Here is a 26,330-nt window from a genome sequence, read left to right on the forward strand (position 1 = left end):
CTTGTAGTGTGAAGTGAACGTATTTTGTCCTTTCGTTCACTTTTCGTTTTTATAGTCATGTACGTCTTGTCTGATTGTCTTTGACATCCAGTTTTCATATCTTCCATTTAAACATTGAATGCATATACATTGTACCTTGAAATTTACTCCTATAAAACTACTATGTCAGTTGAGTTGGCGTGTGGTGAAGAGTTGTCCTAATGGCAATCATACCACATATTAATGTTTTTATAATTTAGTATATTAACATAATTAACAGTCTTTTTTTTTAATAAATGATGACAATATTGCACGGTTGAGAGTCATTGGAATGGATTATAAAGAATGCTAAAGCAAAAATTCGTCGACCGAATTCAAACAGCACTTTAACTTTGATTGGTAATGTCCTGTGTTTCTGCATGTTATCGCATGGACATAGTTTCATTCTCTATCCTTCTAATTCACTCTTGTCGGTCGTTTGTAGTTCTACAGGCTCTCATTCTAGATATACGCATATTACGCAACAGCAGATACATTTTATATTTTACGCTTGCAAATTAAGTTTGATATGTGTACCAATCTTTTCCAAATAATTATATATACTAATCTTTTGGCAGAATTTCTTCAGACAAAAGTTTGTTCGGCTTATCTTGTTTTCAAGGTTAAAATTAAAGTATGATACGAAACTCATGAAGATTATCCGTTGGCGATGCTTTAACAGCACAATGGACTTCCCCTTTATTAATGTTCCTTGTAGTCCAGTATTTTTATTTATTCTTGTTTACCATTACTGTGATGCTCTCTAATGAAAAAAACTATGACCGATATTATTGAATTTTATTACCATAGAAATGTTCTTGCTAAACTATGTCATTACTTGCACATAAGGCACACGTTTACGTAATGCATTCAAATAAACAGTATAAAACTAAATATTGTAACTGGTTTTTGAAACAATTTAGATTCATAACCTTAAATTTTCGAATATAATCAGATGTAAAATGTTCTATTTGAATTCTAAACCCATTCAAACCTAGTGAAATAGAAAAGGTCTCATTTATTGAGAGAAATAATTAAAGAAAATAACAAATAGAAAATGGTTTTCTTCCTGTGACGTTTTTCTATGTAATTTGTAGCACGTAACAGATATAATTAGTTGTATGTTGAACAAGCACATAACTGAAAATGTATTGGTTAATATATATTAAATTGGATAATATGTCAATTAAAGCTCGGTTGTGTAAAACTCGGTGGTAAAAGTCATTCAAAAACATAATTTGTAAAAAAAAAAAATTATTCGAAATTGTATTATTTGACTTGCGTTATATGACCGATTCATCAAGCTTCCTTGATAATATTTTTTTTTATATTTTCAAGGCACGTAAAACTGCATTCTACATAGAAATGAATAAATTCAATGTGATGTGTTTTGTTCAAATTTACAGATTTTTATATGTCGATTCAATTCCGATCATTATCTTTAAATGTTTCATAACATCTTTATATTCCGTATCATCTAAATCCATCAATCAATTATTAGTTCAGACATAGAAATATAATTATCCTCATCAAATTAGATAAGAATTCAATATGATATTAAAAACATATTTACTTCGTATATGCACAGAAACATACACAATATAAATGCATAAAATGGGTTGAAATGAATATATAATATGTATATGCTAAAGCAGAACCGTTCAATATAACTGACCTTCGAATAAAAACTATATACTTAAATAAAATTGAGAATGGAAATGGGGAATATGTCAAAGAGACAAGAACCCAATTAAAGAGCAGACAACAGTCGGAGGAAGTGTAAATTAAAAACATTTTGTGTGAGTGTTCTTCTTTTCAATTTGATTTAGTGATTTTAAAAATACCTTCCATGGGTATTTTTAGACCAAATAATCGATTTTCAGCTTTCTCTTATTTTTGGGCTTAAAAATATGGTCGCATCGATAGTTTTGCAACCCTTTCCTTTCCACTTTGTTGGGACGTCTATGAAAACGAGAATACTCAAAACTCTAAGCACGACTCTTATTTCCTGTAAATTGGACTTTATCGTTATGTTAACAATTGGAACGTTATGACATTCTAAAAAAAGTGAAACTTACTGTGCAGAAATAACTTAAAAAAACAATTTTTTCCTGAAAACAAAAAGAACCCGAATTTTGATCAAATATTGCATGACATAATTTTTTTCAATGAAAGATGTTACGCAATCAGAAACTTATTTCCCGATCAAATTTGAAGCAAACGGAAAGCGACACTTAAACCTAAAAAGGTATATAAGTTCGAAGTGAAATGTATATAATGAAAACATCGTGCCGTAAGGTATTAATTGAAAAGGATCATTTTCGTGTCCTGAGCGAACAAGAAAGGTTAGATCGTTATCCGTATTGCATGCAAGTTCTATCAACGAAAAAGGAACACTTTAAAAGACAACATCAGTCTCTTTATTAATTTAAACATTTTCTATTTTCAGATAGAAAATCAAATGTAAAATGTTGACGGTGCATTTTGTATTCAACAGATCAATAACTATTATAGTAAACTAATACAATCTACAATGTATGATTCACATTATATTTTAAATTGAAAGACGCCATTTTTGGATTACTGTTTTGTTGTGTATTTAACTTGGTCAACTATTAACTCAGCTATTAACCTAAATGCGCATGGCTTAAAAAAAATAATAGATCATGCTATTAGTACAGAAAATCTGCTGTAGCTAATGGAAGTTTGTGACATGTATTACCTTTGACTAATTAAGATTTACTTTGAAACAATTCCGATAACACTACAAATTAAAAACATTAATTTTGGTGCCTTTACGATACCATCAACAGCCGTAAGAAATGTTTGTATGTTTTGTTCATGAAAAACACAATTTTCAGTTGATCTTTATCAATTGTGTGAAAAATCACACGGCTTAGTACTCAGACTAACGTGTATTAAAATGCTTCACTATATATCATGTTTCAACATTTTTAATTGTTGCTTTACGCTCAAACAATCATTTACCAGTGGCGGATCCACAAGGGGTGCCCACTGACTGCCCTAAAGGGGACCCACTCCAGTCATGCTTCAGTGATTCCCAAAATAGTGAACCAAATTCCCCCTGTTCACGGCCTAAATAAACAAAAACGTCAGTTTAATTTCATTATTCTTCAATTGATTACTTCGTAAGAAGAAGTGTATTAAAATTTCATGACTTTTTCTCTCTCGTGAAACTTCATAACCCGATTTACCTCATTATTTTTTTTAAATCTAAGCTTTCCATTGTTTGTATTTTTTACTAAGATGCATAGTTTGAGGTATATTCTTTCTGCTAGAGTATAAATACACGGGTAAAAACGAATGCACCAAGAGCGAAATATATGCACAATTTGGCGATACACTGGGTTTTAGATAAATTTAGCATGGAATTAGAACTCAAAAACTGCATATGAATATCATACATATCATATGCATACAGCTTTTATACCTTCAGAGAAACAGTAAAGGTTTGTTCGATGAAATAGATCTGTAAAATTATATATGGTACGTAAAAATGGTTGCAAAGTGCATTACTTTATATAATACTCTCAATACTGTTTATAAAATTATGAACCTTTCCCTGTTATCAAAAGATTTATATGCAACGTGCAACGCTTGATTTATATCATAAAAATATAATGAGATCACGATGTGGGATTGCAAATGACACAACTGTCCAGCAAAGTTCAAATAAAGTAAATGTTAGCAATTGTAGGTAACTGTAAGGCCTTCAACAATGAGAAAAACCCAGTCCGTATAGTCGGCTAAATGTTTTGCCGTCATTCGTCATATGGGGTACCACATTCCTATCCTCTTTAATATGATGTATGCATTGATTAAACTTTTGATTGGCACCCTGGGTTTGTGCATCTGTTGAACTGATAAGGTCATTGTGTCCGTTATAAACGCGACACAGAAATTGTCACAAGGAAGATGCTCATTCTCTGCTTAACACACTGATAAAGATTGTGTGACCAAGAAAACCACGTGTGACGCGAAAGAATTACCGTCGTATAAAACAAAATAGAAAATAACGATTAGAACAAGCGTCGTAAATATGGGACTCGGAAGAGATCGTAATCTTATATCGTTATGAATTGTAAATAATAAGTGGTAAAAATATACGAATGCAAAATTTTTACGTGTAGGTTGATTATTTAATTTTTCATAAACGGAACAAAATGTGGGAAGCGAATCACGTCCCTTATCATTCTTCAAGTACTTTCTAGTCTATAAATCTGTAAGTATATCTGTACCACCATTTTGTTGGTCATTTGTACGTTATTTATTGGTCGCTATAGTTACTTGTGAAAGTTGTAAAGTAAAATGACCACTCACACGATAATTTCGGAAGATAACAAGACTAATAAGCCATAATGGCCAAAACTTAATCAAATTGTGTTTCCAATAAAACTTTAGAAATAAACAAAATTATTTACTTTCCATGATTAATCTGCTTGGATTGTTTATTGTATCCTTCATAAATTTTATAACTTGACATTTATTTGTGTAGACATTTTTGTTACATATTTCTCAATGGTCGAACTGAGATCAAACTTACATTAACAGCTACTATGGTAAGAAAGCATTTTAAATTCTAAAATGATAACTATATACTAACCTTCAAACGACTTCCACGTGTCTTATTGGTGTTTTGTTTTAACTAAAATTAAACATCGTACACGAATAACAAAGACCAGAGGCTCCTGACTTGGGAATTGCGCAAACATGCGGCGGTGTTAAAGTGTACGTTATATATCTATTTTAAAGGAAGTTCTAGTATAGTAAAAATTCACGCGTACTATTCGCTGTACACATTTTGAAGAAGTCTTAGTTTTTTATCATACTATAAAATTTTAACAGCTTTAAAAGACAATTGGTCAGTAAGTGCAGCCGATGTTTTGCACAAGGAAACAGGGTACATCAACATGAACAAAAGAAAAACTGTTGGGTACAAACTGCTGAATATTTTAAAAATCATATGACAAAATATAAAAGTCGATTGGTTTTTACTTTAAATGCAAATATAACCAAATAGTATCCTCATTGTAAGCGATAATATTAAGTTTGCAAGTCTTAGAGACCAATTCTTGCTTGTATTATCTCTACGCAACACTATCAATTTTTGATTTTGCTATGTCAATTATAAAAAACTCGAACTACTATATATATTCTTACGAGACATGAGTTTCGGGTGTTTACATCAGTTTGATGAATGCAATGTGATTTTCGTATCAAGATATTTCGAAGAGAATTATTTCAGACCTAAAGTAAGATTGCCTAAGCTGTCTGTTACTAATTTAGAAAATATTTAACAACTGAAATCGTTCCAGGAATAAGGTGAAATGCAGCATATCATCAACAATCATTTCGAAAGGTGCAAAAAAAGTTATTACTAGTATCGTTAAACTAGTTTGTACGCAAGCACATGTCATCTAGTTCTATTTTTATCATGTCAATCATATTCAATGAATGATAAAAAAAGGAAAAAGCATAATTTTCAATCCATAAAATTGGTATCATATTTTTTCGAGAACCGTAAAGAGTCTTATTATAGCAAACAGGAATAAGAAATTGTCTAATTAAATGAATATTACTTTACGAATCTCTTGTGTTGGTTTGTTCGCGCTATAAACGATATTACAATTAAATATCTCGGAAAATTTGATATTAATTTCGATAATGTCTTGGTTTGAGGAAATTGCGTCGATTGCTATCTCGAGCACCGGAAGCGGTTACCACCCCAGTCCCTTGAGCAATCTTAATTCAGGTTTAGTTTTTGTTTGTTTATAATTTGTATTGATATCGTTTACAAAGTCAAATACACACTCTCGTCAAATTACATAGAGCTACAAGCAAGAACATAAAAACATGCGTTTGTGCATGAACGTCAAGACACTATCGATTGTTTCCTTGAAATAGATATGACGTAACCTCATTTATGAAAAAGGTATACAATTGCAATGTACTTTAAAAGGTATATATATCCTGATAACCAATCAACAAACCAGAAGTGCAACAGCGTAATATTTTATATGTAGGAACAATCGGTGCATAGGATTTAACTTAGTGATAAAGACAACAGCTAACAAGAGGGACACAAAAATGAACACCAATAGCTATCTTTATAATTCTTTATTAGTTTTTCGTTCCTCACATTATTTTTTCCGTTATCATTGCATGCATTTTAATAAACTGTCACCAATTCGGAATTACGAAGCTCGATTAGATATTTTTTTAAGCTGATGAAATTACAATAGTGTTTCTTATTTCGCTTCTTGTAGTCAGCAGTATAGTATTAGGAATAAATGCATAATATGTATAATATAACAGTTCGAAGTCGTACAGGATAAATAAACCATTCCAAGACACCTGATAATTCGAAATCGAAAGAGTTTTGCGATGGTCTGTTTATTAAAATATATGTGTCTTTTTTATGTTGGTCTTTGTATAAATGTTGGTTGCATCAGTTATGTTTTGCTTCAATTATGTTCGACTAATTCCCCCTTCTTGACACACTTGCTGCTTTTACACTCTATTTTCTAACATTTATATAAAAGCGATATTTTTCGTCATAGCTTACTTACTATGCGGTATGGGTTTTGTTCATTGTTAAAAATTGTACAGTGACCCATAGCTGTTAACTGCTATGTCATTTGGTATCAGGTTGAGAATTGTCTCACTTAAAATCACACCACATCTTCTAATTTTTAAATTTATATCTATAAACGACACTAGTGAATCATACATGGACTCAATGCAACCATTTCATTGTATGCAATGTTAATGACAGATCTTTGATATATTTTTTGAAATAAATTCACAACTTAATTTACTCTTGGCGGTTTAGATCAAAGCTTGACATAATGACTGTATACACACTTGTCCTGTAATTCTAAAGACTGCATATTGACCTCAGATGTCTTTCAATATTTTGTATCGTTTTGTTGGATAAAATGTCTTTGAATAGATATCTTTTGAGCAACCAGTTAAGACAGAAAATAGATATACTGAAAAGCTTACACAAACATCACCTAGATGTTAAGAAAGCTGCAAATAATTAGCTCTAAGACTTATTTTCTCTCAAAAATATGAATAGATCTTAATTGTAGGCCAAGGGCTTGTTCAGTGGGTCAGACGAGGTTTTACTGTCAATGGCGGCCGCTATCATATATAAAACACATATAGGATAGCGACCGCAATTGACAGTAAAACCTCGTCTGACCCACCAAGCAAGCCCCTGTGAGTGTGTTAAATAATAGGTAAGCGGACAGAAAGTCACATGACAAAAAGTCACACTGAATTTGTTCTTAAAATATCTTCTTTGTATCACAGATTTTAATTTTACGGTTTAGGTAATTGTTCATAAAGTTTTATAAAACACAATGTAGCCATTTCAGTACCAAGCTAGTTTGACAAATTCTCTTCTTAACAATATTATTTCAAAAGTCGAAAGATTAAGACAAATACAAAACATTTTTTTTTTCAAAGTGTTTTTTTTTTAATCAAAGAAAAAATAATCTCAAGGAAATGAATTGTTGTCTATATCAACAAAGAACTGTACATGTAAATTTGTTTTCGAATTTCTATGAATTTAAACAGTTTCTGGGAAATCCTTAATTCCTTCCATTAGTTGGATTAGAATTCGATGTCTGATCAAACATAACAAAAAACTATAACTGTTTTACAAAATATTTCTTAATGGCTCTAACAGCATGACAACTATCAAAATACAAACAGCTAAGTAATTTGTAAAATGATAACAACATTAACAATGCAACTTATATTGATTAAGAAAATACGTCTTCTGCTACGTCTTGATTTACACGTTTTAATAAAATTAGAATTTGTTTTCACACATCAGACTAAAATATCCCTGTGTAAATCTTACTATCTAGAAGCTAATTCTTATTTATTTCGCGTTTGGAAGTGCGCAATTACTTCGCTTACTGTTTCAAAACATAGACCGATGTAACAAGTAACACTTATATGTACAAGGTATAAAATTACATGCAATTACATGTTCATAAAAAGTTACTTTTCTAATGTGCTATTAATATTTAAATGCATTGTCACATTATGTCATTAGATTTAATATAAAGCTGAGGTTGCAGCGTCCTCGTATAAAGTAAAGTTATACAGTAGTCTATTTCTGCTTTTAATTTTAAATCCGAACGCTCAAACCTAAGCATTTAAAAGCCAGAGATGGAAAAATATGTAGAAACGGTAGACCTACAGGAGATACGTCAAATACATTTATCTCTGCTTTCCTCCAGTATTATTCATAAAATAAGTTAAAGTGAATGTTATACATTACATGTAAGCCGTTATTTAATTTACTAGTATGTAATCTTTTACTTGCAAATGAAGATAACTATAGATTATCGTTGATCATCTCAACGAGATTTTGAGAAAAGCAATCGAGTTGAGATGACCATTGATAATCTGTTTATCGTCATTTTCCCTATGACGACGTTGTCAATGTCATGTCATTTCATTAGCAACGCCACGTGCCCCTTACTTGATAGCGATAATTTTCATATCACTCGACTACGCTCAGACAGGAAATTATCAGTCAGCAAGATCAAAGTAAAAATTCGTAAAATAGCGATAATAAGTTCTACATGTATTGTCTTATTAAGCATAAATAAGTGTTGACCAGACATTCATGCATTATGGCTCCATGTTATAATCCCGACAGTACAACTTTTTGTGAAGATTAGATCTGTCATGCGATTCAGTTGACCACAAATTAGTCAAATTCCTCTGCACCTTACCGGTTCTTTTCAATATTCTCAGTCTTGAAATTTTTCGTATTAATTCATTTTTTTTTTCATTTTCAGGAAATGCATCAATGTTTATGGAGGTGTATATATTTAATTATAGTTCTACAATTAATTGAACATTTACGTGCCGACCAGAGAGAAGAGGATGCTCGAAGGTATGTAAATGATGGATTATCATAATACAATGAGTTTGTCAATTACTTTAAAAGTGCGCCATTACATCGATTACTGTTTCGAAACATAGACTGATGTTACAAGAAACACTTAAATGTTAATATTTAACATTGCCATAAAAACGCGAGGTTTGGCATGCCACAAAACCAGGTTCATCCCAACATTTTTTTCTAAAAATGGCCTGTACCAAGTCAGGAAAATGGCCATTGTTATATTCGTAGTTCTCCTCAGTTTTTGTTTGTAATCCGGATTTGTTTTTTTTCTCAATCGATTTATGAATTTCGAACAGCGGTATACTACTGTTGCCCTTATATATATGTACAAGTTATAAAATTACATATTAATATATGTACATAAAAAGTTACTTTTTTAATGTGCTATTAATATTCAAATGCATTGTCACATTTGGTTATTCAATTTAACATATAGTAAGCCGAACCACAAATTTCGCCCCTCTATTTTAGAAATAGTTGCCAGATATTTTTTTACATTTTTTATTTAGGTTTCTAACACAGACTCTAAAGTTATCCTTTTGACTTATTAAAAGCATACTCAATAGTAATCTATGATTTGAGTTATGATTGTTTGAATGAAACACACATACACAATGTAGCTAAAAAGAGATGAAATAATTTATTTCCTGCAACGCATTTTAAACCTTCTAAATCTAATAAAAAGGTAAATAGAATAGATATTTTACTGGAACTGCGATGCGGAAAACGTAAAATAACCAAAATACCGGATTCCGTGGAAAATTAAAAGTGGGTAGTCGGTATTCAAATGACAAAATCAAAAGCTCAAACACATCAAATGAATGGATTACAACTGTCATATTCCTAAAGAGGTACAGGCATTAATCTTTCTTATGTAGAAAATGGTGAATTTTTTAAACCTGGTTTTATATATCTCCTTGACGACATTTGTGTAAGTTTTGGCAATGCAGTTTATTGCGACAGGTTGTAGGTATTCCTATGAGCACCAATTGCATCCTTTACACTTTTCATATGATGTGATGTTGGTAAATACACCCCTGTATATGGCTATGGGAGTGTTACGCGACATGTTCAACCCCGTCACATTCAATATTTGAATGTCCCAAATCAAGAGTCTGTCATTCAGTATGTTTGTTCTGCCTGTTATTTTGGTTTTCTTTTTGTTTTTTGTTTTGTCAAAAATTATACCATTGGTTCTTTTTTTCTCATTTGAATTGATTCACGTTTTTTTATGTTGATGCCCTTTAAAGCTTTATTATCATTTTTTCCTTCTCATAGTTGAATCCGTACGATGGTCTAAAGTGGCTTAAATTACCGTACTTTTGATATTCGTCTCACTGGCAATTAATCCCCACCACCTTTCTTTTTATATTTCTGGACATAAATAAAGACAACAGTAGTATACCGATTTTCGAAATTCATAAATCGATTGAGAAAAAACAAACCCGGGTTACAAACTAAACCTGAGGGAAACACATCAAATACACATCGATACGATTTACTGATTATGATATCAGACACTTTTGTATCTAGACCAACTAAAAACCAATAGCTTTTAAAACGTTTTACGTAAATGAAATACCATTAGAAGATGTAGGATAATCACGTTCAAAAATATTATAAACTCTAATTCGTCTTCTGAACTAAAACTAAACGGTACTATAATTATAATAACATAGTCGTGACTTATAGGTATAGATATATATGTTGTGATTTTGCACTCATGTTTCAGATAAGAGCGAAAGTTGGTACACATTTAAACGTTTAAACCCGCTGTATTTGTTTGCAATTGTCCTACGTCAGGAATCTAATGTTCAGTGATTGTTGTTCGTTGATAAGTGTTTCTCGTTATCGTTTTTTAAATAGATTACACCGTTGGTTTTAGGGATTGAATGGTTTTACACTAGTCATTTTGTGTGGCCCTTTATAGCTTGCTGTTCTGTGTGAGCCAAGGCTCCGTGTTGAAGACCGTACTTTGATCTATAATGGTTTACTTTTACAAATTGTAGCTTGAATGGAGAGTTGTCTCATTGGCACTCATACCACATCTCTTTATATCTATAAAAATCGAATTGCAATCAAACATTGTTTGACTAAATTCATGACACATACTGCATGAAAAATAACTCAAAAACGATGTCATCGCATGTTAGATTAAAAGATATTTACTTTATTATGGTGTTCTTATTTCTTTTTGAAACAATTTTCCTCAATGGTGATGTAAAAGTTGGTTTAAGTTTCTGTACATGTATCCGTCATCTATTCGTTTGATGAGTTTGAGCTTTTTATTTTGACTTTTGCTTAGAATTTTCCTCGGAGTTCGGTATTTTTGTTATTTTCTTTTTTTCACAATATCTTACAACTGCAGATCGATCTACACTTACTGTTAGTTTCAATTAGAACAGGATGCACATAGTTGTCTGTCCTATTGTTCAATCAGATTAAGTTCAACATGAAAGGATGTACATCTCTTTCATTAAACATTTATTAATCTAGTCTAGTCGTTTCTTGTACAAGTTTTTTTATTATTTATCATTACAAATATTTGAGATGCGTAAAATTAATGGTTCCTTTGCAATCAAATCAAACAAATCTTATAATTACTCATTCAAATTCAGCATTTTTAAATAAATGATGTAAATCAAATATTTTATGTTACAATTTCATCAGTGTAGATCGATCATGATTAAAATGGGAAATTTTTTTAACTTAATATTTAGGGATTTTGCATATACATCCTTGCATTGTTGGCATACGACTGCTAACTTTATTTAGCATTTATTGCATGGGGATATTATTGTCTTCATGCTATCACAATTAAATTAGTGTCTATAATATTTCATATAAATAGACCAATTCCAGGACGAAAACTATTTCCGCATTGTATGAAATTTTACACTTTATTTCCAACTTCCGGTGCTAATCAGCAGATACAGACATCTTAATCGACATCAAAACGGATAATATTTAATTCCAATTATTCACACATGTTGAACGTGATTATCGATCTAATCAGCGACGAATAATTTCATTGTTTCATGACAAATTCTCACAAACCCATTAGGATTCAAGGAAAGGGCGAAAATTCCAGGAAGAGTTTTAATAATACTTGCTTAACTGGAATGGCATGCTTATTTGAGAACGCGTGTTTCTGATATGTCTTGACTAAAATTGTATTAGTATATTTATATGAGAACGCGTGTCTTTATAGTTATATGAATGTAGACACATATTCCCTTATGTTTTTCTATGTCGAACATTATATAATTTAGGTATTTTAAAAAGCGATAAAAAAAATTTGCGACAACATGAAAACCGCTGCATTTTTTTTTTTTTTATCAATTTCTGAAATTATTAAAAGGTTTCTGTAAGTTCGATATATTTACACTGTAACCCAGACGAGGGAAAATTAACAGCAATAGCATTGATGCAGCATGAAAGACGCCAACATAAGACTCTGCCCTTGACGAAATTTTATTCATAGCCCAATTCCAATATCCCTTTCGATTCATGTTCGTCCGTCAGTTCGTCGGTTCTAAGCTTTATCTTTATCTAACTCCGTTTTCGTATTAATAAATGAGTTCATATTCGGTCTGAACTTGATGATGTTCAGTTGTATCAAGTACACGACTTTCAAATTTGTTTTGAAACTATTTAAGATGTCAAATTTATTAAATATTAACCATGAGGATTCTATTAGGGACTACGTTCAATATAGAATAACCAAATGATATCATAAGGGTAGCAGTTGCATAGAGAAACCAAAAGCTAAAGGACATAGTTAGAACTTTTCTTTGATCGTAAGAAGCTCCTGTGCGGAGTCTGATTGAAATGAATAAAGAAAGACGCCGACAAGAAGAAAAGCACAGTTGCTTTCCATAGGAGTTCCAATTTTCTACTGAAAAGCTCGTCCTCTGACTAGAAAAGATGTTGTTAATTAACGATATGTAATTTCACAATACCTTTGAATCCCGGTTGAGCTTGACAATAAAATAGATAATTTGGAAAGTGGTTTGTTTTGAGCATTCGGAGACTCAGAAATATGATGTTTTTAGGAAAGACGTTTATGTAATTCGGTTATCCATCACAGAAGATTCAGTTTTCATCTTCGGTAGAAATCCCTAAGGGACATAGAACATTGTTTTCCTGATTTTCTCACTTTTAAGTGTCGTCTGAGTGAATTTTAGGTTTCCAAGTGAATTGTACATATCTAACATCTTTACAAAGCAGCTTTTTATGATTAATGTAAGTAACAAACAAACAGAAGACGACATTGTTTGAGGATTTACTTGCTTGGACAAAAAAATTGTTTGTCAAGCAGGTAGGATACATATGTGATAATATTAAAGATAAGCAAACATACCGAACTCCATGGAAAATTCAAAACGGAAAGTCCTTTGTCAAATAACAATATCAAAAGCTCAATCATTAATCGAAAACAACTGTCATATTCTTGAATTGGTACATGCACGTACTTATGTAGAAAATGGTAATTAACCTTTGTTGTATAGCTAGATAAACCTTTCACTTGTTTGACAGTTGATATTATTTCTTGCCTTCATCATCTGATTGTGTAACAATTGTATTTAAAAACTGTAATTCAATATCTTTATTCTTTCAAAAACTGATAATAACTATTGCAATAAAATGTTCTACTGGACTGTTATATAGTGTGAGTGTTAATGTTTTATAAATTAACTGTTAAAAAAAAACTTTGAATTATTGAAATACTAAGGCTTTTCTGCCTGAGGAGTAGATTATCCTAGCTGTGTTTGGAAAAACTTATAGGAATTTTTGGTCTTTAATGCTGTTCATCTTCGTACTTTATTTGGTTCTTTTTAACATTTTTTTATTCGAGCGTCACTGATGAGTCTTTTGTAGACGAAACGAGCGTCTGGCGTAAATAAAAAAAGTCAATCCTGGTATATTGGATGAGTTTATTCGTACACTTGTCACATAAAAAAACAGATACTGAAACATTAAATAAACCTTTTTTTATAAACTTGACCAACTGAATAGAAAAAAATACAGATATCTTAGGATCTTGAGGTTATTACATTATTTAAATTTCTTTTTGATGAGAATTAACCGGCCTATATTTTTTATTGGGTAATTGCAATTTCGGAAATTGCCATTTATTGTACCGTATCTTAAAGATATTTTAGAACTTCTTTTATATCTGACGTTATTATAATAAGTATCGCTTCTCTTTCTCTCGAAAAATCTGTGTATATTTTGTTGTTTTGCATATGTTTGTGGCTCATAGACTATAGGTTTATATATCCATCTTTTTTTTACGTCGGGGTAATTATCATAAATAATAAGTGTATAAATTCAAATTAAAGAATGGACACCAAGATCCCAATAAAGACTCACATGTGGATGTTAAAGCTGATACCTTTTTCTAATGGCAAATATAAGTTCTAGAATTCGGTCATGATCCTGATGTTATATCTAGCTTATTTAGGCATTAATCAAACATCTCATCACACTATTTCGAGTATTAAATGATTATATAGATCTAAGAAAATTTGGTATGAGTCATGTGAGTGCCAATAAACAACTATCCATCCAAGTCACAATTTATAAAAGTAAAATATTATAGGTCAAAGTACGGTTTTAACACGGAGCTTTGAATTACACCGAACAGCAAGTTAAAAAGGGCCCAAAAAATGAATGTTTTCTATGTACTTCATATTAGGAAAAACAATTGTGACATGTGAAAATAAAACAAAATAACAATTTCAGTAATGTTGATTTTTTACCGTAAAAATCATTTTTCTTTGTCTGTTGACATGCATTCTCTTTGAAAACTAGTGTTTACCAGGTAGTATGAAATAAAATGCTTTAATGGTTTTCGTGCAAGCGGATATTTGGCTTTCAACCGCACTGTGTTGATGAAAGAAGTTTTTATCTCCTTTTTGTAATAAAATGTGTTTGCACAATCCTGTTTGTAAATGTCTATTTGATAAATGAACATGCAAATCTGATGGATTAATAATAAATCTATTAACAACAAATGATCAGCAATTAACGTTATTAATAATATTAAAACAGTTTAATAACAAAGGATCGTTGACAACTTTTTAATTTGATAGAGATAAAATATCTGTATTACGCCATCTTGGGTTGCAAATTATCGGTACAGATTTACACGGACATTATCTATAAAAAATGATTCATTGGATACAATTCATTTGCCACATTGTGATGTTTAAATTTCTTGAAATCGTTAAACGATTTCAAGAAAAGTAAAGTTCATTTTTTTTGTAATTGCCATATAATTTAAACAGCAATAACAAACAAAAAAACGAATACGGTGACCTTGTTTTGCCATTGTCTTTTTAAAGTGTTTTATCATCTTCATATACTTTATTTGAAAATTTTGTTTTTTCTTTATTCACATATACTTGCTTTTCATTGTATTTGGTATTCATAAAGATGATGCTTTTTCACAGCTTGAAGTTTGAAACTTTTGTCGAATTTATTAAGTGTTATGTTTTATTCCCATGTACTACTGGACCAATACGTTTGTTATTTCTTGTTGGTATCATCAACTCAGTTGTCAATTACATCCGCTCATAAAAGTTTTGAGTACAATTATCGAGACAAATAAATCAACAAATCAAACCTTGATTTGGTTTTGAGAAAATATGAACTCTGAGTTATTAGTAAAGTTTCATGACCGAAATATGACATTTGTTTTCTATTCTTTAGATTTGTTTGATCTTTTGATTTTGTCAGTTATTAAAGTACTCTCCGTTTTGCATTACCGTTATATTTCGGTTTATTTGTTATCTTTCTGTTCACAATACTTTTCTAAAATTTGACGCTGAAAAATAAAAAAAATAATTAAAGAAAATTAACCTTTAAGTTAGACGACCTTTCCTATTCTATTGATGTTCATTTTGATCATATAGGTCCTAACATTGCTACGTTTTTATACTATCTGGATTTGAAATGTTAAGGTTTGCATTTCCAGAAAGTAAATCCAGAAAACCTCTTTAAAACAGATTAAGTGTGATGAACACAGTAAATAAATGGGAGCTAAATCAATTAACAACCTTTTTCAACTGAGCAGACTCTTCTTACAAATTATTTGATTACACGTCATATTGAACCTATAAAGGTAATTGTATGTGTAGCACTATATCTTTTTAAGTATTCCAAGTTTAATTAAACAGCGTGAAAACAAGAGTTTCCTATTTTCCCAATAGGAATAATCATCCCTCAATATAATTATCGCTCTATGTTAAATATTTAGTATTGTATTTTGAAAATCATATAATTTATGACGAAAACATTAAATAAAAAAGTCAGATATTCATTTAAAGTACAGATACACATTAAATTATATTAAATATGATTTTTATGCATTTCAATAAGATATACCCATTTCCATTCTCAATTTTATGTCTGAGATAATGCGCAAAACTTAATTGGTGAAACAAGTTTACGCAACAAATTGACAGGCTGAATTGAAATATTTGTCAACTGTTGACATGGGTTGAAGACTCCTTGCGATATTGCCTTTTACGCTTATGTGGCATAAAGCAAACATAACTCAATCAATCATAAGTTGAAGTCGTAAAATTGAGAATGGAAATGGGAAATGTGTCAAAGAGACAACTACCCGACCAAAGTGCAGACAACAGTCGAAGGCCATCATTGGATGTCTTCAATGCAGCGATAAAATGCCGCACCCAGAAGCATGGTTCAGTGGGCCTCTAAACAAAAATGTATACTAGTTACTAACTCCGAAATATATAAAAGAAACTAAAATACAAAAAAAAAATATACAAGTTTAATAAAGACCACAGGTTTCTGACTTGATGTATAAATTATTCGAAAAGTATGAATATTTGAAATACTAAGGATGTTCTTATTAAGGTCATAGATTAGCTAAACTGTATTGGGGTCCTCAGTATTCTTCAATTTGTACTTGTTTTGGCATTCAAACTATTTTGATGTGAATGCCACTGATGAGTTTAATGTAGAAACGCGCGTGTGGCGTATCAAACTATAAGCCTGGTACCTTTGATTACTATTCACATCACATTAATGAGGGGAGATAATCACTATGAGTGTCCTCTTTAAAGTTGTGCTATAAGATCCACCGACGTCCAATATAAAAGATTGATTATAATTACCATAACGATAATCAATGTCAAAGATTTTAAACTTCTTTAACAAATTTCGACTGCAATCTCGCATCAAAAGCTGGTTTTGGAATTGACTTATCTTAGCATCAAATATTACCGACATTGTGAAGATAGATTTTACATGCCGGAAAATAATAAACTGATAAAATGTAAAACGTCCTTTTAAAGAAACATAGATATGTCAAACAGGAGAATTTAAGAATGATTTTTTTTTCAACTTTTCGTCTAAGCACACCTTCGACACTTTTTCAACTGAGATACCTGACCATGAAACAGTTTTGCTTGAATATGAAAAAATAAAGTTGTAATTTGTAATGATACAATGCAGTAAACTTTAGTTATCACTAATTTCGTCTGAAGGTTGTCCCATTTTTTTCTGTGTAGTGTGTTTGGGTAAAACCGAAATTACATGCTCACGATTACAAAGCTCCTACGTATCTTTGTGGCCGGAAAAGATTTCATTTCGTACATGTCTTAATGGCTATTGCTGTTTCATGTTATTTCTATAATGCATCACGTATTAAAATGGATGAAATCGGATGTATGATAAGTCACTGATAAAAATAAGTTCACATAAGTAAATTGAAAATCTAGACAATTGAGATGAGCTAAATATATTTATGTAACTACCACCTTTATATAACGTGATGTTAACATTTTACAGAATTTGTTCTCTTAAATTAACACTTAACTAATATAATTTAAGGTATAACATTGGCTCTTACACAGGATCAAAGACAAAATACTGTAAAACATGTATAAAATATATCCTCTAACGCAGATACATTAGTACATTTTAATCTAAGAAAGGGATTACATGTACTTTTGGTCTTCGTGGGAAATACTATAATTCTTTTGAATACTCACTTATAAAACTGTCTAAGCGCTGATGTTAAAAACAACAACATAATTTGTATGTTCATGTTGGGATCTAAATATTTGACAATTTTATTTGCGGCATTCTTAAAACAAATATCATATTTCATCTGTATATTTATTAACATCAGTAAAGTGAATAGTTTGCAGCACAATTAAGACTTGTGTGAAAATTTACTGGTATCTATTTAAATCAGAGCACATTTAACACTGATGCCTCTGTAAATACAAACAATGGTCACACTCGTGTTCCTTCGTTACACGTTTTGAAAGTTTTTGGTTAAGGTTGTGTCGGCCGAACACATGACGTGTCAAAATATTTTGATTTATATACTTCCATTTTTAGCTTCTTTCGTGAACATAATTTGCTCAAGTAATTGAAATCCTTGTCTCTTATACAGGTTGATGGAATCACTAAACCAAGCACAAAACGATATTTCTTCTATGATGTCAACAGTGGACGGTCTAGATAATTATTTGACCACACAAAAGTAAGAATATTTAGAATTTTGCATTATGTATAAAAATACCTGTTTGTTTTTTAGCACCACTGTGAAGTTCCGTTGATAATCTGCTCTGATTCACGTTCTCTCTTTTCTCAGAGGCAATTCCTATCTCCCCCTTTTGCAACTGTACCTATTTCTTTAAACCGATTATTGGTCCTTAAGGAGGATTCAATGTATTGTTTTATTTGGTTTCTTCCTGGAGATGCATTCACAATTTGCAACTTGACGCTGTCAGGTAACAATTCATATTTTTTATACAGTTTTGTTAACCTCTGAACTTGTTCGTAATTCTTGTTTTTTTAGTATTTGAAAAGTAAAACACGTTTCATAAAACTTCAATATTGATTTGAATTTTTATTTATAAACAAATAGTTTCAATGACAACGGTGAATCTAGTTTGTTTGGGAATCCAAAGTTCTTTTTAACGTGCATCCAGAATTTAAATTATTTCATGATTAATAGGGTTTGAAAGTTAATATTCTTTATTTTAGATCTGATTTTTTTTTATGTTTTTGCAACAATGGTTACATTGAAAATTATACATTTGTTAATGTGAAGGTTGTTAGAATTTAATGATCGCAAGAAATTAACGCATCAGATTATTCACTCCAGATGATTTTATAGAAATCTCATTATTTTTAGTATTTGTTCAATTTCATATGGAATCACTTCACATCTTCTCTATATCGAACACTATATATAGTCAGTGACACTGCATTTTAATAAACTTTTAAACTGCAATATTCCTTTATTTTAAAAGATCTATGTTAGAAAAATGTGTAGTAAAAGCATGAGTTCATGTCTTTTTAAATAAAATCCTTTAACATCTATAATAACAAAAGAATCTTCATTTGTTTCATTAAAGAATATTTTATTTTTTCCCGTCTTTCTTTTGTTATCCTTGGAATTAACAGAACATAAAGAGGACCGACAGCCTTCAAACGATTCCCACGACAATTGCTATATATCTAACGTCAAAAATCGTTAATTAATCTAAAATAGATAATTTTTCTATTCATATATTTTATTGCATATTAAATAATGATAAAATCAGATAATACTTCGACTGACTTGTAAGAACATAGCATTGATGTCCAATACTGTTAGAGACAAAAGCTATAAAACTCAAACTTAGTCTCAAATGAGATTGATAAGTTTGATGTTGTGGAAGACATTTGTAATTATTTTATTAGTTCTTATGTGAATGCTAATATTTTTAGATAAATTCAATTATTATAGCTACTGATATCCTTATTATTAAATTGTAGTAAAGATAGGATTCTTTGTCCTTCGCAACAATTATTTTGACATTTTGTACTTGACATAAAACTGCAAAACTGAAATCACAGGTTTTCAATTAATTATAGATTTTTCAGCTATGCATGATTAAAATGCACTTAGATATATTGAAATCTGTTCGAATGACCGATCAACATTGTGTAAATCTACACACTGTCCGGTGCAATTATTTTTACACTTCTAAAACACCCCCCTATGGCCTTACTCAAGATTATAATGCAATAAAATCAGCATTAATTTGACAGTAATGATTTTATCTTTCACTAATTTGGTATTTTTTTGTGTAATTTTCTCTAAACCTATTTTAATCATTTATCATTTATAGTTTATGTAACTATATCTTGGAATTATTTATCCTATCTTCTAACTTGAAGTATTAACGTCAAACTATACCAATAATGCAACAAGAGCTGCATGAAATAAAGAAAAACACCCATATGAATTTATGCACTAACTTTTAAATAAAAATAATAAACTTGATGTTCAAATTTAGATATTTTTTCTTCTTCAGAAAACGGGCGTGCAATCTAGGATTAAATAGTCATCATTGTGCCTTGGCAGACCTGGACAATCAACTCCAGTCACGTGAATGGTTATCAAACGGACATAGCCCTGGTAAACGGACCACATTAAAAGAGGAACACAAAGAAAAACTATCGGAGGTTGAAATAAAAAGGTAACCACTGAAATATTTAACTCATTTTGATATATGTCCTAATAAAGATATAACTTAAATTACTATGAATTGTAGTGGGATGCAAATTTTGATTCAAATTTTAACACATTTTTTGTTTAATGTCCTGTACCAAGTCAGTAATATGGCAGTTATTATTTAATTGTTCGTTTCAGTATATGTTGCATTGCTGTTTGTATTTTGTTGGAGTTAAGTGGTCCGTTGTTTTCTTCTTACAGCTGATGTGATTTCCTCAGTTTTAGTTTGTAACTTGGATTTGTTTTCTCTCAATTGATTTATGACTTTTGTCTAGCTATATTCTGCTGTGGCCTTTATTTACCTATTTTTGAAATTTTGAATCGAAGACTATTTATTTACAACGATGAAATAAATTGTTTGTTAAATGTCAAAATATACAACTTTGCTTTTGATAATGTTTTGGTTAAACTTGTCTATTTTGTGTACTTTTTTTTTTATAGAATACTTGAATTTGACTATAAAAATTGCAGGTTCAAGGAGTCTTCAAGAAATCAATATTTGATTAATTTTAATTATTCAAAATTTTCAAGTACCATCGCAATTTGGATGACTCTTATTGAATTACAAAAGATGTTTGCTTTTAAAATCAGTTCATATTAAGTAATGCAGACGATATTAGTCTGCCTTTATAAATTGTCGGAAAGCACCTATTCAGTCATATTTAAATCATATGTTTCTGAAAGGTTGAGTACTGTCGCTTATATTGTCATTATTATAGGAAAGAAGATTATCCTTATCGGTACACAATTTTGATCTGTAACTTTGCAGTTTAATATATAAGATTGCACTGTTTATGTTGAATAAGGGAGTCCACAAAGTAGGAATCTCATGACTAAGAAATGAAATAATGGTATTAAGAAGTCCCTGCACTGCATACAGACTTTGTCTGGAAATTAAAATTAAAGTCATGAACATAGATCTTCTCCTGGAATACATACAAAAAAAGGGTTATTATAACAGGTCGACGAAAATATACATAAAATCTATGAAAGATAACACGTATACAAAACGTTGAGTCTTGTATGATTTACGATACTCCCATGTCATAGATGACAAATAGTATCAATGTAGTTTATATTGGAATACAAAAAATCATGGACATCTTTTTTTACTGTAAAAACTTGAACATAGAAATATGAATAAAATATAAATTGAAGTTTTTTTAAACATTCCCTTAAAAATAACCAATTAGTCTTTCCCATTTTCTAACATAACATTGTGGATCATTACGTTTGCGAACGGAAGTCAATTTTCCAGACTTATATTTACTCCGCCGTTGAGGCAATATGTTTTTATAGATTGTCTGAGTTTATTATCGGATTTTTATGTATTGAACACACGCTCTTAAATCACAAACCGACTGATACATGCATTGGAAGAGATTAATCCAAATAAAATCTCATGTCCTGTCTTTTACAACTATTTTAAAGCACTCCACCCCAACCCAAAATGTCTAAACGAACCTCAACCTAAGCAATTTGATATCCCCTCTGATAACTTTATTTGTACCGTTTATATTTTGCGGTTGAAAAGAGTAACCTACTGATCTGCAACTATTTTCCTATAATAGCTTCTCCTAAATGTTCATTATGATCCAATAAGGAGTCTCTTGAGACTAATTAGTAGCATTTACAGTAAGATAGACATCTAATGAACAAGATCCATTGCCATTTATGTTGATTTAATTTGTGTAAATTGTTTTATGAGTTCCCAAATATTTACTTGTGATAAGTCGATAACTCTCGATCACTGAATGCAAACAAGTAATTTCCTCGTGACACAGAACATGACAAATGAACCCCTTATATCATCTCCCGTACAAAGACAATGATGCTTAATCAAATAAATCCTTATGTCAAATCAAATAAACTAAAATGTTTTCGCGAAAAAATAATTTGCAGATAATTAGTAATATGTATTTGGGTAATAATGAAGGGAAATTATTTCTGCGGTAATGACAGCGCTATATATCTTATGAATGAACACTTTTGGTAAGTGAACATAGTATTAAATCATTATTAAAAGCATTTTGATTGAATTGTTTGTTATATTTTCATAAATCTTTTAAGTTGGTAATTTACTGACACTTACAGCCGATGTTTAAAATGAGTTTCAGTACCTTATTTCATAGTTAAAGTGGTTAATAATATAACTGCTCTGTGTTATATTCTTAAAATAAATTATTTACAATACAATTGATGTTGTCACACATACTGACAGTGAAATGGTTACACATTTTGCTATTATTCAATTGACCGATATAGGCATCGTAAGAAAATATTTTCGGTTTTACTTATAATTTCCTGTACGCATTGAACGTCTGAAAAGTGTACGCATAATTTATATTCGCCTTATAATTAGATATTCATTTAACTTTCATCAACAATCCATGAAAATATTAGCACTAAAAACGTTTCTACCTTTGATTTGCATTTTTCTGACATATAGTTTCATTTAATATGATTTTCAATCGACTATAAGAATCGAAGACTTTTTAAAATAAATATCCGACAGATGGTTCGTTTCTCAAAGTTTTTTTTTCTTTGTTTCGTTGACTTCTTTGAGAGTACTAAATACTGCCGAATCAGCTCCTCAGTCAGATTATTGTGTAGTCTGAACTGAGATATCATCACCTATAACGTTTTATCGAAGCTATCAATAACCGACAATCTATCACAGTAAAATACATTACATGTTGACCATATTTATCGAATTCAAACAAGTTAAGTAGTCTGGTCAATCTAAATATCATACAATTTTCTTTTGCAGGTTAATAGAAGATATAGTGAGAAAGCGCCTTGACCTTAAGAACATTCGCACATTGTTAGAAGATGCAAATGGTAGCATTATAGAAAATAGGTAAATATATACACTTTCTCAGGTAAACAGAAACATTTTCGTGCATTGTCATATTCCCAATTCTACATAAATCGTTTCCATACCATAAAAACTATTGTCTTATTTTAGTTTAATACTGGTAAAAATCTACCTGGCATATGGTCTTCCAACCCATTATTAATTCTATAACAAACAGCAAAAGAAAACTGAAGGATCAAGTTCATAAAACCCGATTATTTGAATGTCATTCAAGCCAATTTATTTATAATTTTTATTCCTATAAAATATAATCAACATTATATTTATTAGATTCGAAATAAAGAATGGCGATGTCCACTGATTATATTTTTTATATAACCATCCGGACTCATGGAACAACATTATAAAACTACAGTTCTATAGTTTTTAACTTTAAAGAGGAATTGACTTCAACTGTTTTTAAACATTCAGCTAAAGTGTATTCACCTGGTGCACATAAAACAATTCAATACGTTGTATAAACATAAAACAGAATTCAAAGATCTTTTGATTTTAAACAAATATTTGCATGTGTATAATATCTCGGGATCTTGTTCAACTGTCTTTTTCTATGGGAGCATATACGTTTTTTTTTATTTAAAACATATGAAGCGTCCTTAGCTGATAATGTATTCTTATATTTCTAGTAAACGCACATGTACAGTTGAGTTAGGAGGTGCTTGCCGAACGGAATGGGCATCGTCCATTGCAGACCAATATTATTACTTGATGTCTCCGCATAGTCCAGGTAGAAAACGACGATCATTCCGAAAGAGAATGTCACCCTTGCGGCTGTTTCACAAAAGACTCCAGCAAATCAAGAAGAGACATTCAGATAATTGATCGCATTTTTTTCTATTATGATGGTAAGTCTCGTTGTCAGTACTTCAACTGTATTGATTATATTTTAAATAAGTTAAATTACAAAATAAAACAGAACTCCAAGGAAAATTCAAAACGGAAAGTCCAAAATGAAATGACAAAAATCAAAAGCTCAAACACATCAGACGAATAGACAACAACTGTCATATACCTGACGACTTGGTACAGGCATTTCTTATGTAAAACATTGTGGACAAAACTTGGTTTTAAAGCTAGTTAAACAATTCACTTGTATGACAGGCGCATCAAATTCCATTACATTGAAAACAAAGTGTGAACAAAACAAACAGACATAATATATAAAAATGTCAAAAAATGTCGAAAAGATGCCCTTGCGACTCAGGGTGATTAACAATGTTTCATACTGTGGATTCATTTATTTTCGTGGGTATCAATTTTCGTGGATAGAGAAAAAAAGACATTTCGTGGTATACGTAAATTCGTGGATCGCTGATAATAAAAAAAAATCAGATACGTAATTCATGGATTTGTTTTTGATTTAGGAGATCATATAACCTCCTTGGTTTAATCAATAATAATTAAAACAAACAAAAAAGAAGGAATTCATTGAAAAAGTTTTGAATTGTCAAAATCCTCGCTTGGTCATTTTAGGTTAAAGTGCTCATTGAAAACTTCTATTACAATAATGGACAGAGACAACTAATTATTTGTTTGTTTTACAATTTATAAATGCTTGTCGGAATTCTATAAGGCAATCAAAACTTTATGATTGAAAGCTCATTTCCCTAATCACGATATAATAAACAGTCATATAAGTAAAAGGTGTCAAAATAAATGTTCCTGTCATAAACAATATTACCTACTGGCAATATCCCCGTACTTAATCCTATTGATTTTCAATCACTAGTAAACCCAACTATGACACGGTAATTAACAACTTATTTTCCATGAACAGTTTTAATCAATTTTAAAAAGTAAATTATCACTGATATTCGATATAATTATTATTGATTTAATTAAACTACTTGTATCTTCTTTTAATAAAAAAACACGTGTTATGTTACAATATTTATCGCTAGTCAACACTATACTAGAACTGCATAACATAACCGGAAATAAACATCCGACTCCATACACATTTATCGGGATTATTCTTCGTTGAATTCTTAAATTCGTGGTTCGCTGTGACCCACGAGACCCACGAAAATTGGTATACCACGAATAAAAATGAATCCACAGTACTATATAGACACTTGTAAATTACTGAAACTGTAGGTAAGATGTAGATGTTATTTAGTAATTTGTGTTAGGAAGTTTGTCATTCAACTTCTACCTTCATCAAACTTTATTCATACAAAATCGATGAAATGAATACTGAATGAAATGTAGCAATCATATATCCAAAGTTAATAAGATATAAGAATCATACAAATAAAAACAAAATTCTACCTCATACCAACACCAAAAAATTACAATAAGGATGTTTCTGGTGGAATGTTATTAATCTTGTGAATTTTCCTGATAATAGAGTGCCCTTAGAATTCCTCGTTTCGGAATTCTATTACATCATGGTTAACATTTTAAAATTCGATCACCGAAACGTGTTTTATAACAAAATGTCTTATACAATGGAAATCCATCAAATGATGTGACGTTATTATCATTTTATAGTACGAACAATGCAATTACCCATAATACTTTAAATTCAGAAACGGCGAATGGGTAGGAATTGTTGGTTGTCAATGTTTATGTTGATATGTTGAAGTGGTTCGAACAGAACTATGGCATATTGATTTCGATTTACATTACCACCAAAGCATATTTAGAGGTTTATGATATATCACTCACATAATTTAAACATGGAACCTGTTCATTGTATGCATGCAAAGTTACCATGTTTTAAGTAAAGACTATTTTATTAAAAACATTGGTTTATGTGTATTATCGCTATTTTGTGCATTTTTCTTTTGATCTTTTTTTGTGATAATTTTCATATCATTCTTCTCACTTGAGATGGAAAAATTATCGCCAGAAACTACGGAGGCCACGTGGCGTTGCTAACGAAATTGACATGAAATTGACAACGTCGTCATAGGTAAAAT

General features: G+C 30.6%; 1 protein-coding gene across 2 annotated transcripts in view; it reads left to right on the forward strand.

Moving 5' to 3' along the window:
• LOC139481176 (uncharacterized) overlaps nt 1-26,330 on the forward strand; it is a 37,459-nt gene that overhangs the window by 9,328 nt on the left and 1,801 nt on the right. The window contains exons 1-6 of one of the 2 annotated variants that reach the window (XM_071264331.1): nt 4,276-4,598; nt 8,865-8,962; nt 18,414-18,503; nt 20,329-20,493; nt 23,299-23,388; nt 24,033-24,251. In XM_071264331.1, the coding sequence (XP_071120432.1) occupies nt 4,596-4,598; nt 8,865-8,962; nt 18,414-18,503; nt 20,329-20,493; nt 23,299-23,388; nt 24,033-24,228 (642 nt within the window). In that variant the 5' untranslated portion in view covers nt 4,276-4,595 and the 3' untranslated portion in view covers nt 24,229-24,251. Of the gene's footprint in view, nt 1-4,275; nt 4,599-8,864; nt 8,963-18,413; nt 18,504-20,328; nt 20,494-23,298; nt 23,389-24,032; nt 24,252-26,330 lie in introns of those variants that run through there. The other variant, XM_071264332.1, reaches the window with a different exon arrangement.

Source organism: Mytilus edulis, chromosome 7 (genome assembly GCF_963676685.1).
Source record: "Mytilus edulis chromosome 7, xbMytEdul2.2, whole genome shotgun sequence".
NCBI lineage: Eukaryota > Metazoa > Mollusca > Bivalvia > Mytilida > Mytilidae > Mytilus > Mytilus edulis.